Source organism: Fonsecaea pedrosoi, assembly GCF_000835455.1.
Source record: "Fonsecaea pedrosoi CBS 271.37 unplaced genomic scaffold supercont1.1, whole genome shotgun sequence".
In the NCBI taxonomy this organism is placed as follows: Eukaryota; Fungi; Ascomycota; class Eurotiomycetes; order Chaetothyriales; family Herpotrichiellaceae; genus Fonsecaea; species Fonsecaea pedrosoi.
This window is the reverse complement of record NW_013550615.1, coordinates 4,016,490-4,030,841: the sequence shown is the minus strand read 5'-3', so window position 1 is coordinate 4,030,841 and position 14,352 is coordinate 4,016,490. Positions and strand designations below refer to the sequence as shown.

Sequence of the window (14,352 nt, the reverse complement as noted above, 5' to 3'; positions counted from 1 at the left end):
GTCCACAAAAGGCCACAAGGGGAAGAGGGCCGCATGAGTGATTCGGATCAGCATTTCTTCAGAGGTGATCCGAAGCTCATCCAGAACGTTAGTGGTACGGTCCTCCGTGCATCTTTAACTCTCCAGGATCGGCAGATTGCGGCATCCTGTCTCTGCTGTGGCGACCGTCTAGACCCAAGGGCTAGATCAAAGCCTGTCTAAGCATCTGCTCGGAGATCAAAATACGAGGTATAGTATTCTCGTCGACCCGTAGGCGCGCCCGAGACCTGTGAGATCGAACAAAGTTATAGCCAGCCCGGGCGTACTCAGGTCCTGGTGGAGCTGTTCAACGAAACGTACTTGAGTTGAGAGAGTGCCGGTTCAGTGAGATGCCGGGTTCATCGTATCACTGTTGTTATCAAAGAGATTCAAAGGACAATAGTGGGTGGCAGGTGTCCACTGGCGGACCTGTATTGGTGGGGTTCGCAGTCATTTACCGTTTGGTGTACGAGGAATTGATGGGGTATATTCTCGAAGATGGTAAAAAGATCAATCCCAAACTCCGGGCACAGTAAACAGCAGCACTTGGGGCTAGGGAACGCTGTAGGTGCATTAAGTTGACAAGCGCCGATAAACATTGGTGTCTTCGCATCGAAATTTGGAACTCCAGCGGGTTGCAGAAGTCGTGCAGGTTAAAGAACGGAAGTAGATGATCCTTAGCAGAGCAAGAGGAGCTTGGGCCACTGGCAAAGCTGGCACTGCCCACTGGGGATGGAATAATGACATTGTGGATCCTCCTCCTCCATGTGTCGAACGAGTACGAAGGTGGGTTCATGGGTGTGCACCATGAGTCGCAGTTCCTCCGGACAAACAACTAGGATATTTTGGGGAGGACGGGAGGCATTGAGCCATGTCAAGGGATGGAAGGCATTTCCGACAAGTTCGTTCCCTAACTGTGTAGTGAACCATTAGTGAAGTGTTGATCACTGGGCTGATCGTGATTACGTGCAACCGCACGAGAATCGTAGGCCACGGGTTGGTGACGCTTACCTGAAATCTGGGGAGAGAGTCACCAGAGTTGAGAGACAGATGGGCGCCGGAGAGAAAGGTTTCACCAGCGTTGTGCGTTGATCTGAGAACCCTTGAGATGAGCTGCATGCCGGTCAATGCAACAGGGAACCACTGCGAATCCACCTCATCCACCAAGAAAAGGAAGTTGGCCCCGGTCGATTCGACGGAGGGGTGATGTGCTTATTTTTCTGCGCCACACATGGTTGGCATTTGACGGCGCCTGCAAGGACAGGTGAAGAGATGCTGGTTGTTGAGAAAAGGGACCCAGTAGCGGTGCAGCTAAAGAGGATCGAGGGAGACTTGAACGGCGACAAAATCACACTTGGTCACCCACATTTCTCGTTCCTTCCCGCGGAGCCGAATCTTGGCTGTGTTGAAGAGGGATTCTGTACTCTCTACAAAATACCGCAGTTCATTCGCATGAAATTCGCCAGGGCGACTTTGTAGACAAATGCCTAGAAAAAGGGTACAAGGTGAGAACTGCAGGGCCCAACAAAGTAGGGTTTGGAGGTGGCCCGGACTTGAACAACTGCGGGACCCAAACCCACTGTATTCACAGCCCAAACAGGGCGTAACGAGCTAGAGGGTGGTCGCCATCAAAGCCTATATCATGTATCGGTACCGGTTGTTCGTGAGGAAAAGACACTTTATACAGGAACATGGGTCCTAGCAGGCGACTCAAGTCCCTACCTAGGTAGGTATCTAGGTACCTCGTACGTCTGTGCTGGCCATACAGAGATTCATGACAGACCTACCTGGTGGTAAGTAGCACCTGTAGTACATACATAAACACCCCTCCCCTCTCCTGCGCCCTTTGCGCCCCTTGTGCCCCTTGCGGCTTTAGCTTATAGGCATAGGCGTGCCTGGATATACTCGTACTCACCCAACTGCAACACCTGCAGATTGCAACCCAGTTATTCCCAAGTGCTCCATCCGATGTGTGTGTGGCACTTGTTTTGCACAACGTCAGCTAGACCTCTTGGACTTTAGCCTCAGAAGGAAATCACAGGCCACCCAGGCAGGGCCTTGTACCGGTTGTAGTGCGGCAACAGTCCGCACCCCAGGGGGTTGCACAAATTGGCGCTGCCCAATGACAGGCATACAGCCTAACCAAGGCCCTGTCGAAAGCTGCTGTTCGATTCGGTCGCTTCTTGTCACTCCAGACTCTCCGGGCTCCAGCTAAAAATTCTACTCCAGAGTCTCTCCAGTGTCTCTCCAGCTCCCCAAGTCTCCATCTCCCAGACCTTGTTCTGCGTTGTGGCTGCTGAGGGAGAAAAAAAATCTCACTGCAAATGCACTTTGTACACCACCAATTCCTCTAACGAGAAATCGCTCTCTAATCTATTCTTCCTTTTTTTTCAACTTTTCCTTTTCTTTCTTTCCATCTTCTCACCCACCCCCCTCTGACGTCTCCCGTCATTTTCCCGAATATCGTTTTCCTGCTTACTCTTCCCATCACCAGGTCTCGTCCGTACTACGATCCACGCAGTACCTTTGCGACCTGGACCATTCGTCGAGTTGGGAAAAAGAGAAGAGAAACACCGAAGAAACATTGAAAAACCACCGAGACACCGAGGACACTGAGACTGCTTATACGAGTGGACGTCTCTTCCCGTGAAACTTCCCCAGGTCTCCCCCCCGAGTGGTATCCTCTTCTCTCTTTGCTCATCCTAGCAACCCCAAAAAACGGCGTGGCTTGGAACGCTGCCAAAGCTATACCTACTGTGTACGCATTCCCAGGGTCATATCCGACGAACAAATTGATCCTCGGCCGGGACCACCTTTCTTGTACTGGGTCTCTCCAGAAGCCGGCCGACCCTCTGGCCAACGGGCGTTCCAGAACAAACAGCGACCTGCCAGAAGTGGCAGCCCTACCAATCCCGTGGCTTCTCGTACAGCCACCCTGCACGCTTGAAAGCATCCGTGGCCGCCAACCACCATTGCCTCCCACCCACCTGTGACGTGCCAAAACTCTGAGGGGGATTCATCTCGCCCTGTCGGCCTGTGGCCAAAGTAACTATTTTCTTCCTCGGTCGTCGACTTTTCGCATTTTCACGACTTTGTCACTGTTGGTATCTTTACCCTGGTAAGTGTACAAGCCTTGCGTCGACGTTGTCGTTCTTAGACCATACTCAATGTTGCAACGGCAATACCTTACCCCAAGTACTAAAAGCTGCGTACCTAGACTCGAGTATTGCTCATGTACATGATCTCTTAAACTCCCAATCATCTTCCTTGATTACCACCTTTCTGGGACTTTGTGTACAGTCATTGATTATTCGTGCCTGGAGCATCGGATTTCTCTTTCAGATCCGCCTGGAGCGCGACCAATACCTGCGAAAATTCCTGTCCTTGAGCGGCCCGGTGTATTGTGACATTGTCTTCCAGGGTTGAGTACATATGGTACATTGAATCCAACCTTTGACAAGACCGGAGGCATATTTTCAATACTTTACGGCTATATCGCAGAAACCCCAGAACATTGCTTGCGACATAGTTGTATTGCGCATGCTTCTTCCTCAACTGGCTTTCCCGTCCCCCGCTCGAGGCTTCGCGACCTCTTGACAGAACCGAGAACTTGGAGTTTTTGGGCCAAGTACTCAGCGCGCAAAGAGTGCGCAAACGCAACAGAAACTGAAACCAGATGGCGGAGGAGGTTAACACTTCGCCCGTCGACACCATGGACGTGGCCTCGCCCGAGGCAGCTTCTGCAGAGGGACCTTCATGTGAGACCGCACTAGCTGCCTCAGAAACTGGTATGTCTTTCCAGCCAATGGCTCGACCTTCTGTGCCTGAGACTCATTCCCGCCTCTCAGCGAACGAGACACCAGCCAGCAACAAGGCTGCATCGACCAAGATACCCGCTGTATCCAAAACTATTATGCCGACTTCGGCTTTTCCTCCTCCAAAGACAGATAAGCCCCGGCCTCATGTGTGCTTGACCTGTATGCGATCCTTTGCTCGCCTAGAGCATCTGAAACGGCATGAGCGATCACACACGAAGGAAAAGCCCTTTGCGTGTCCTGAATGTACTCGCTGCTTTGCTAGGCGTGATCTATTACTCCGACATCAGCAGAAACTCCATTCCTCCACCACACCATCAGCACGCCCTCGGTCTGGACGTAGGGAAAGTGTTGCAGGAGTTGCCAGTGGTCGTGTTCGCAAAAACTCCACCACGAGCAATACGACAGCCATGAGACCAAGAGCCAACACGGTCAGTCATGTTGATTCTGCCACCCGGACGCTGAGTATGATGTCCGAATCTGTTGGTAACTTCGGTCGCCAACCTTTGAGCGGCGGTCATAGCCACCACAACAGCATGTCGGCCATCTCAAACATTCACGCATATCAAGTCCGCGGTGCAAACGGTCATCAGTACGCCTTGAATCTTCCAAAGTTGGAGACTGTTGGACTGCCTTCTGATATCTCAGGCGGCCTCCGCACGGCGCCTCCCTACGGAGGATTCGGTGCCGAGTTTGGAAATGATTTCGACTCCGACCAGGGAAATACCATCAATCCTCACGCTCTGCATATGACCAACTTGCAAGGGCTGGGTGTTGACTCGTCCATTTCACATTTCCACCAAATGTTCCCTGGGATGACAGCTTCTCAAGCCATGGCTGACGACGATTCGAATTTCGACTGGATGACCTTGGGCTTTGAGAATCAGATGTCCTTTACTCAGGCCAATGAGAACGCCATTGATGACTCTTCACCCTCGGCCATGAGCACTGGCAGTCCGGCACCTTTACATGAGCTGAACGGTGAATCGAATATGGCAGCAATGCAACATGCTTCAGTGACCGCAGGTAGTATGTGGTCCACCACTCTTGCGGCCCACGTGCCACTGTTAAACAGTCCGATGAGCATCGAAATGTTGTCCAACTTTAATGACGTTGTCAACGCCCCCATGGGGACAGTGTCGCCAAAATCCTTACTGGGTCAAGCAACTGCTATGGATATCAATCTTCCTACTCCGCCAGATTTTGTCTCTGTGGACGCTTCTGCCGTACACTCGAACCCCCGATTTACTAGTTACCAGCTCTCCTTCGCTGGAGATGGTCCTGGCTCTGCCACTTCCACTACCTCAATGGACAGCAGTCTCCGTCAAAGCTCGACCACAACCGCGTCTACAGACTTGGTCAGCGATCACATTCGGAATGTTTTGATCGCCGGACTTTCTCAGAATGTAGGCTTTGGACAACGAAAGTACTCCCAACCAGCAATCAGTTCACCGCTGTCTCCAGGCTCAAATACACGCACGAAAGGGTTTAACGCCAGCACTTTTCCCAGCACACATGATCTACAGCGATATGTTTCTGCGTATATCAAATACTTCCATCCGCACCTTCCCTTTCTACATATTCCGACCCTCAACTTTGCGTCGCCAGACTACACAACTCCAATCAGGCTAGTGTCTGGCCATTCTCAGTTTGGCCAGGCTTCGGTGGCCGGCGGAGGCAGTTGCTTGATCCTAGCAATTGCTGCTATTGGTGCCCTCTACGAACACGAGGTACCTCAATCTAGAGAACTTTTCGAGTGTGCCAAGCGTCTGATCAGCAGCTATCTTGAAGAAAGGCGCAAAGCCAACCTGACCAAAACCCAATTTGGACCTCGACACTCTGCTGAGCGAGAAGACACGCCACTCTGGTTGGTTCAGGCGATGCTTCTGAACGTGATTTATGGCCATAATTGTGGCGATAAAACGGCAGCTGAGCTGGCAAGTAACCATTGTGCCGCCCTGGTTAGTCTAGCTCGCGGAGCCGAGCTTGCAAAGCCTCCGCAGAGCTACAGCGGAGCAAGCATCAATGCCAACGTCCAGATGGGTGGAATGCCAAACCATGGCTGGGGCTCGATGGCCAGCGAGTTTGACGATTCTGACTGGTTGGAGTGGAAAATCATGGAAGAACGCAAGCGAACTTTGTATGTGGTGTTCATCCTTTCGAGCATGCTTGTGACGGCTTACAATCATCCCCCCGCACTCACCAATTCCGAGATCCGATTGAATCTGCCCTGTGCGGAAGAACTTTGGTCAGCTGAGTCTGCGCAAACATGGCGCCACCTGGGGGGACCTGGCGCGGAAACGGGAGCTCTTACCTTCGCCGCCTCGTTGACACATCTACTTATGTCCGCGCACAGACAACGTCGGCGGAACAGCAACGTGAATCCGCTCGGGCTTACTAGCGAACCAGAGCTCGCGCCGAGCACATTCGGTTGCTTGATCCTGATCAACGCTCTACATAATTACATCTGGGAGACACGGCAGCGACACTTGGGACGTCAATGGACCGCAAGCGAGACGGAGCAGATGCATGCACACATCGAACCAGCACTCACTGCCTGGGAAGCGGCATGGGCGAGCAACCCAAAGCATAGCATCGAACGACCCAATCCTTTTGGAGATGGCCCCTTGTCGGCGGACTGCGTTCCGTTACTGGATCTCGCTTACATCCGGCTGTTTGTCAATTTCGGCAGGTCCAAGGAAGCGTTCTGGCAACGGGACTACGATGCTATGTCGGAAGAACTGGCCAAGGGCTCAGAAGCGGTTCCGAGCCAGGACACGGGAAAAGCGGACCAAACCACCAATCCTCCGTCTCAGAAGCCGGAGAGCAAGAATCAAGAGCAAATCCCGACCCCTGTGGAAGAAGGCGTGAAACTGGAAGCGGTAGAACACGAGAATGGTAGGAAATCCCAGCCATCTCGGCGTGAGCGACATCTTCGGAAGGCTGCATTCTATGCCGCCGATTCTTTGGCCATGTCAGACAAACTCGGTCTGAGTTTTGCTGAACATACCTCTCGAGAGCTACCAACACAGTCGGCTATGTGTGCATTCGACTGCGCGCAAGTGTTGGCAGAGTGGATCGCAACTGTCCAAGAACGGGTTGGCAAATACCTAGGCGTCATTGGGCGGGACGAGATGAATCTGGTCGAGGTACCAGGTATAATCCTCCTCGAAGATGAAGATCGGACACTGATCCAGAAAATCGACGAAATCCTGACGAGCGCTGAGAGCAAGGTCGAAACTCAGGGTGGATTTGATCTTTCCGACGCTCGAGAAGGAGGTTACGGCAGCAGAATCCTAACGCTGACAGCATACATACTGGGAAGGGATTCCGTGTGGCCCGGTAAGTCAATATCCATGTGTGGGAGCAAATCGTGCTAATCCTGTATTACAGTCTTCAAGCTCATGGCGCGGTCACTTGAGACCCAGGCAGGGCATATCAAAGAGCGAGCATTAGCTTCAGTTTCCAGCTCGTAATCACCAACAGAGGTCAGACTGCAATCTTGAGGTCATCTTGACCAATATAATCTATCCTTCTTTGTCGAAATCACGACGGATGCAGGTTTGATTGAGACAATTGTTTTAATCTTGACGACGCCAGTCGATATGAATTATCAGGACATATGATCACAATATACCCCAGAGAAACGAACCTGTTACACGAAAAGTTTGCAGATACGAGCCAGTTCTGGCTCAAGGACATACCAAAAAGTGCGGGATTTCACGAGGAGTACATACGGGACTTGATCACGGGAGGGAAGGACTCGAAATTTCTCTCGTTGGGCGGATTGACCGCTAATGATCAACGCAATCGAAGAATGTAATTGTACGCCGGGAGGGAAGATGTCGATGGACAAAAAGCACAAAGGTCGAAGGCGACCGACACGAGGCTCATCTTTATGGCGAACAGTGAGTTGGATGGCTTATCATTTGGCTAGCTTGATTCGCTGTGTGAGGAAGAATCTCTGAGTCGAGCAGTACCCAGCTTGCAAATTGCGCGTGGGATAAGAGTAATGACAATCAGGACTGCGGCCCGATAAGCTGCGTGTATATGGCCAAAGTTGATGGCTTCTTTCCTTTCTGTCCTACTCGTATCTGCGGGACAAAGTCATGCCTTGGAGTGGGCAGCAAACCTGTTCTTGTTTTATTTTCTTTTTTTCCCCCTTCCCTTTCCTTTTTCCCGTGCGTGCATTGATATGCAGTATTGGTGGATCGTCTTCGACCATGAGTGGACGATAAGTCAGTACTGCTGTCACATGTTGGCCTGGGGTACCGAAAGGTGAATCGAAGCGACCACCAAAGTACCAATAACGGGGCGAGAGTTTGAGGGGATACAGCCTCGAGGAATACGATTAGTCCTTCCGCGGTCAAGTCGGTCAGTCTGGCCAGCGGTCAGAACTGACCTACAGCGGGAATAGTGGATTGGGGAGGGTCGTGATTTCAGATAGCCAAGAGTGCCTGTTCTTCTTGATTCGAGCACGCTTGGAGCCCATCACCAGCCATTGACCAACCATGAAGCGATGTGATAGAGACAACATCCCGCTCTCTCGTGTGGATTCCGAGTGGCTTAGAAGGGTGAGAGGAGTTGAGGGCACCGAAGATAAGCGGGATAAGACGATACTCTGAGTCGGTACTTGGTTGCGGTCTGTCTGCCTTCTCAGGCTGATGAGAGAGCCATGAAGAAGGTGAAGGGATAAATTTAGCGGCCTTGGCCACTGACCCAGAGATGACCCGTGGTCCTCGTATTCCCAGGGATGAAGCCGAGTGTCCGATAAACAGGCGTGGCATGGGCATGGCAAAGGTTTGTGGTTGGTCCAGGCGCCAATACTCGGGCAACTGATTGCCTGCGTTCAACTGCGTGGGTGGTCAACTGGCTCCACAAAGGGAGCTGCGTACACCGTTCTCATTATATCCGGGTAGTTACTATGCCGCAGGGCCATGCCCACGCCCCCGCCCCCAAGCCCTCGAAGCTAAGCCCAAGACCCCGAATCTTCTTCGACAAGGCTCGGCGCCTTATTAGTGCTGCCCTCCAAAAAAAAAGACATCCACTCCTCACGTCAATCACGGTGCTCAGTCCTTCTTTGTCACCTCAGATCTTCCCAGTACCCAAGACCGCTTCTTGCTGAGTGTACTTTTTCCTCAATTGCCACAGCATAAGCTCATCATTATTGTTGCCCAGACTTCTTCGAAAGGACGCTTCATTTAACTGAAGCTTTCCCCTCCCCACCCAATTCTATCTCAGCACCAGATCCCAGCACGGTACATATAACAGCCCCCTTGGACCGGATTCTCCGTCCTACCCCTCGATCCTTTCATTCATCTACCACCCTGCTGCACTTCTGCGATCTGGATTCTCTACACTCACTATAGACGCCCTTCCTCCGCCGCGGCCGGGTAGACCAATTTGTTTCGAGATAGACCCCCATCTGTTCCTCTCCTCGACGACACATATGTTGGCAGACGCTCTCTGAATGCGGCGGGTTCTGCATCACGATCTTCAGCAAAGAGAAGGAAGCGACTGGGGATAGAGGCGATATAACTTTCTTTTGTCGATATAAATCAATATCTGTCTATACTCTAGAACACACGGGAGGAATCTGTGACTTGGTGCAACCAATATTGGCTACAATTCCTCATTTTCAAACCACACCTGCTGCTAAAAGGCTCTTACACCCTTGCACGACTCCTAGGTTCCACGACATCTGTGCCAGATGGCGTGGCACCAGCTCGCCATAGACAAGCCGCATCTGGTGTACATCATCCTCGGCGGGTTCACCAGCATTTTCATGCTCTGTTCGCTCTTCATCAAGGAAAAATTGTACATTGGCGAAGCAACCGTTGCGACAATATGCGGTGTCATATTCGGTCCCCATGCCGCAAATCTCATCAACCCTCTGACCTGGGGTAACACGGATCAGATTACCCTCGAATTCTCCCGTATCGTCCTGGTCGTTCAGTGTTTCGCAGTCGGTGTCGAGTTGCCCAAGGCGTACATGGAAAGACATTGGAAGTCGGTTGTGTTCCTCCTGGTCCCAGTTATGACCTTTGGGTGGCTGATTACCAGTCTCTTCATCTGGTGGATGATTGTCCCTCTCAGCTGGCTAGAGTCTCTGGTCGTTGCCGCCTGCGTTACCGCCACCGATCCCGTCTTGGCTTCCTCGGTCGTGGGAAAGGGCAAGTTTGCGAAACGAGTTCCCAAACATCTTCGAGATGTCCTGTCTGCCGAATCTGGTTGCAACGACGGGATGGCTTTCCCGTTCATCTATCTGTCTCTCTACTTGGTTAGGTACCACCTGCGAGCCAGAGAGGTAATCTTTCACTGGACATGTTTCACGATCCTCTACGAGTGTATCTTTGGCGCCTTCTACGGCGTCATGGTCGGGTACATCGGCCGCCACGCCATCAAATTCGCCGAGCGGAAAGGCTTGATTGATCGGGAAAGTTTTCTTGTGTTCTACTTCGTCCTGGCCTTGTTCTGCGCCGGCTCAGGGAGTTTGTTGGGAATGGACGACCTTCTTATTGGATTTGCCGCCGGAGTTGGGTTTTCGAACGATGGTTGGTTTACCGAGAAAACCGAAGAGTCCCATGTGTCCAACGTCATCGATCTGCTTCTCAACCTGGCCTACTTTGTTTACTTTGGGACCATCATCCCCTGGGACCAGTATAATGCGCATGCACACGGTCTCGTTCCATGGAGGCTTGTTGTCATTTCAATCATGGTCATTTTCTTCCGTCGGATACCTGCAATGCTGGCTCTCAAACCGCTGATACCCGACGTCAAAACTTGGCGGGAGGCTTTGTTTGCGGGCCATTTTGGGCCCATCGGCGTCGGCGCCATCTTTGCAGCAATTCTCGCCCGTGCGGAGCTGGAGACAGATGGAACAACACCTTTGGCCAAACTCCCTGAAGGAAGCGAAGAATTTGAGCTGATATACCTCTTATGGCCCCTGGTCACGTTCTTGGTCATCTCATCCATTCTCGTTCATGGCTCATCAATCGCCGTGTTCACTTTGGGCAAACGGATCAATACTCTGACGATCACTCTGTCTTACACTCAAGATAACGAAAAAGGCCCGGCATGGATGCAAAGGCTTCCCAGAATCACGTCTCAGTCGCGGTCCATGTCGCGCAGGGAAAGCTCAGAATTGGACGTTGATGAGAAGTTGGAGATCCCGCCTGGAGAATTACCACCAATCGGAATCCCCAAGCTCCATCTCAGACGACAGCGCGAAGACGAATATGAGAAGAGGCCAGCCTCTAGATCTTCGAGTCATGGCAGAGCACGGAGGCGGAGAAAGCGGGATAGGGCTCTGGAAGAGCGCCTGGGAGGACCTGTCAGTCAGAGCGCCATTGCTCCGTCAAGACTCAGTGAACCCATCCTCGTGCAACAAGAATCCGGCTCGGACACATTGTTCGACAAGTCCGGCGAACCTTCGCCACAAAGTCGTCCAGAGCGCGTTGAAGTCGGATCAGCAACACCGTCCCCAGAGCGGCGTGCGCAGGAAGCTGAGCCAGAGAGAGCACGCGCCCGCCGTACACGGTCTCCGCCACCTCCAGATACCCCTGCAGACGTCGAGGCATATGAGGAAGGTGACGATATTGTGGTTGAGGACGAGGAAGGAAATGTGATAGACACGATTGATGCCAGTCACATGTCCCCGGATGAAAAAGCGGATGCCATTGAAAGGGCCCGAAATCGGTTGGCGAAAGACGATTCCGGGAAATTTGCAAAACACAAACACGAGCCACACCCCAGAAACGAAGGGGAGGAGATGGAGGAAGAGATGGAACAAGCTGTCATGCCCAAAAGTATGCGTCAGAGATTTGATCAGTGGAAAGGCTTCGGCAGACGGAAGGAGGGAGAGGCAGAACCTTCAAGCTCCAAGCAGGGCGAACGCAAGCGAGGCCCAGCCCATGCTTACCAGTTTGGTAACACAGTTATCGTCGAAGACGAGGATGGCGAAGTCATCAAGACGTATAACATTCCTAGCGAAAGCAGCGGGCCTGGCGGCGACAAGTCGAGGGAACAGCAAGTGCGGGATGGTCTACGTCGGATGAGCACATGGGTAGGTTTGGGCCGACAAACTGGTCCTGCAGCAGGGCCTGTAGATCCTGCAGGTCCCAGCGTCGATGCCCCTGCGCCATCAGTAACCTTAGACCAACCCAAGGAGGAAGTCGTCAAGAAGCGAGATTTCAGGAGACGCATTAGCGATGCATCCTCTGACGACGACGGCTTGAGAATGACAATCTCCAAGGCCGACCAATACGGCTTGACTGGGTTGCAAAAGAAAGCGCGAGATGCCCCCGGAACTATCGCATTAGGATCAGGCCGCCGACTGTCGACAAGGGACTTTATCAAGCAGATGCAACAGCTGGACCCCAAAAGCAAGATTCGAGAAGTCGAACGCAGTGATGCCACAGAAGATATCAAACGAGAAGTCCGAAGGGCCGCGAAAATGGAAAGAGGAGGGCTTGGTAAGCTAACTCCCTCTGAGGAGAGCCCAACGCGTGGCCGGACCGAGCCAAATCTCGGCGGTGCATCGACTGTTCGCCGTCCAGATGCTGGCAGAAGAACCGCAAGTGAGCAAGAAGCCGACGATTATTTCAGCCCCCAACGTCGTCCAAGACCCGACCGCCTGGCTACTCGTGAACGGAACCCGACGCTGAGCGAAGAGAGTGAGGAGGACGAAGAAGACGAGGAAGAGGATGAGGGAGAAATTCCAACCCACAATGTGAGATCGAGTCTAGCGAAGCACGGCAAAGGCCAGACAGCCGCAGACTTGCGCAGAAGACACCTGGCGAGAATCCGGTCTGAAGAAGAAGAAGAGAACGACGAGGAAGGAGAAACAGCTGCGGAAAAGAGGCGTCGAATGGCTGCATTGGGTCTGGGTGACGGGGACGAAGATTCAAGCAGCGAGGGCGACGAAGACGAACCCCGTCGAACCGAAGCCGCTGTGCCAGAACCTACCCAGGAAGCGTCCTCGTCTTCAACTCAACCTAAGGCACGCATTCAATGGGGTGGCGAGAGCGGCCGAGAGAAGAAGGATCCCTACGACATCTATGCCGGCGATCCTATTGTTGGCGCCGCAAGGAAAATAAGAGGCATGATGAAGAAAAGAGGTTGATCAGATCTTCTTTGTCGCCATTTTGGAAAGATAGTGTATGATGGTGGTGATGATGGATGTCATGGTCAAGTTGGTAATGTGGCTGTTGTCTTTCTTGGTGACCTTTTGGGGGGTCTGTAACATCTTTTGCAATGAGCTACGAAAGTGTCACATAGAAAATGTATATGACCTTTTAACACCTTGTCGCATCCATACCCGCCTTTGCAGTGTAGACAACATGATGATGTTGCACAGGCGCCGTCCCTTCGGTCCAACACACAGCACTATTTTGTTGCGCATAGATTAGGCACCGTTGTGGGAGGGACAACATGACGATGTTGAACAGGCCATCCTTTCTGTCCAACACTATAAGGGATAGTTTAGGCACCACTGTCCTCTGGCACCACTTTTCCCAGCCAGAGGTAGCCTCTTATCGGCCTCGGGGCAAACAGCCATTCACAGCGCAGGATGATCACTCAAGCTAGTAGTAACTATAACCCCCCACGACTTTGCCACCGAAATGCGCCCCCACCCTCCAACTCTTTTTTTCTACGAGTATATTTTATAATACCACAAATTTGGCACATTTCAGTCACACGTTTGACTCCAAAATGGTTGTGTAGTGTAGAGGTTAGCACAGCGGATTCTGATCTCCAGAGCATTCCGCTAACCCCGGTTCGGTAAGTTATCGACTCCTTTCAACTATTTAATCGATCATGACTAATTCAACCTCGAAGAGTCCGGGCACGACCTGTATAACTATTTGTTTTTGCTGCTTTCTTGAACATCAAACTCATTTGTTTGTTTTTGGGTGTTGAAGGTGCATAATTGTTTGTAGAGGGGAATTTGAGAGAGGGTATAGGTTCTGTTCTAGGGTAAATGTGTGGGTGTCTTGGTTGCGGTGGACAGAAAGCAAAGGCTACCTCGTATATATCAGCCACTCGCACAGTTAAGTTCCGCATTCTTGGTACTAAAATAGGTTGAAGCTCTGTACCAGAACATCACGTGACTGTGTAGAATAATGCCTTTCGACCTCCTCTTCCCTTTTTGATCATGGCTATTATGTGCATCGAACCCATGGATGGTCGCATCTTTTATCTCCATTTCACAGAGGCAGGTGTCACGAATCATCAATTCACGTCTTCTTTTTCGCACAGCCTGGCTAGAAGTCCAGACATTGCCTGACACTACGAGACCAAGAGGGAACCGCACCCACCAATGATGGACAGAGACACAAGGGAGTTGCACCCAACAGCGACATGGATAAGACCGCCTTGTCTGCTGAGAAAGGAACAATAAAGAAAGCGCCTAGCACGTGGTAAAAAGGCGCGGGATTCACTTTGGTAGCCAGTAACAAGTCGGAGCATGACAGCAGAGTCAAAGAAACAATCACATTCTGAAGTTGGACGTCCTTCC

At 51.9% G+C, this 14,352-nt stretch overlaps 2 protein-coding genes across 2 annotated transcripts; both read left to right on the top strand.

The window, feature by feature from the left end:
• Nucleotides 1-3,730: 3,730 nt before the first annotated feature.
• Z517_01468 (uncharacterized protein) lies at nucleotides 3,731-7,309 on the top strand (the record flags this gene model as incomplete). The annotated part of the gene is made up of 3 exons (XM_013434428.1): nucleotides 3,731-3,806; nucleotides 3,867-7,175; nucleotides 7,227-7,309. 3 exons carry the CDS (start codon nucleotides 3,731-3,733, stop codon nucleotides 7,307-7,309), a joined length of 3,468 nt encoding a protein of 1,155 aa, XP_013289882.1.
• A 2,234-nt stretch (nucleotides 7,310-9,543) lies between these two features.
• Nucleotides 9,544-12,957, top strand: Z517_01467 (sodium/hydrogen antiporter; the record flags this gene model as incomplete). The annotated part of the gene is made up of 1 exon (XM_013434427.1): nucleotides 9,544-12,957. One exon carries the CDS (start codon nucleotides 9,544-9,546, stop codon nucleotides 12,955-12,957), a length of 3,414 nt encoding a protein of 1,137 aa, XP_013289881.1.
• Nucleotides 12,958-14,352: the final 1,395 nt, after the last annotated feature.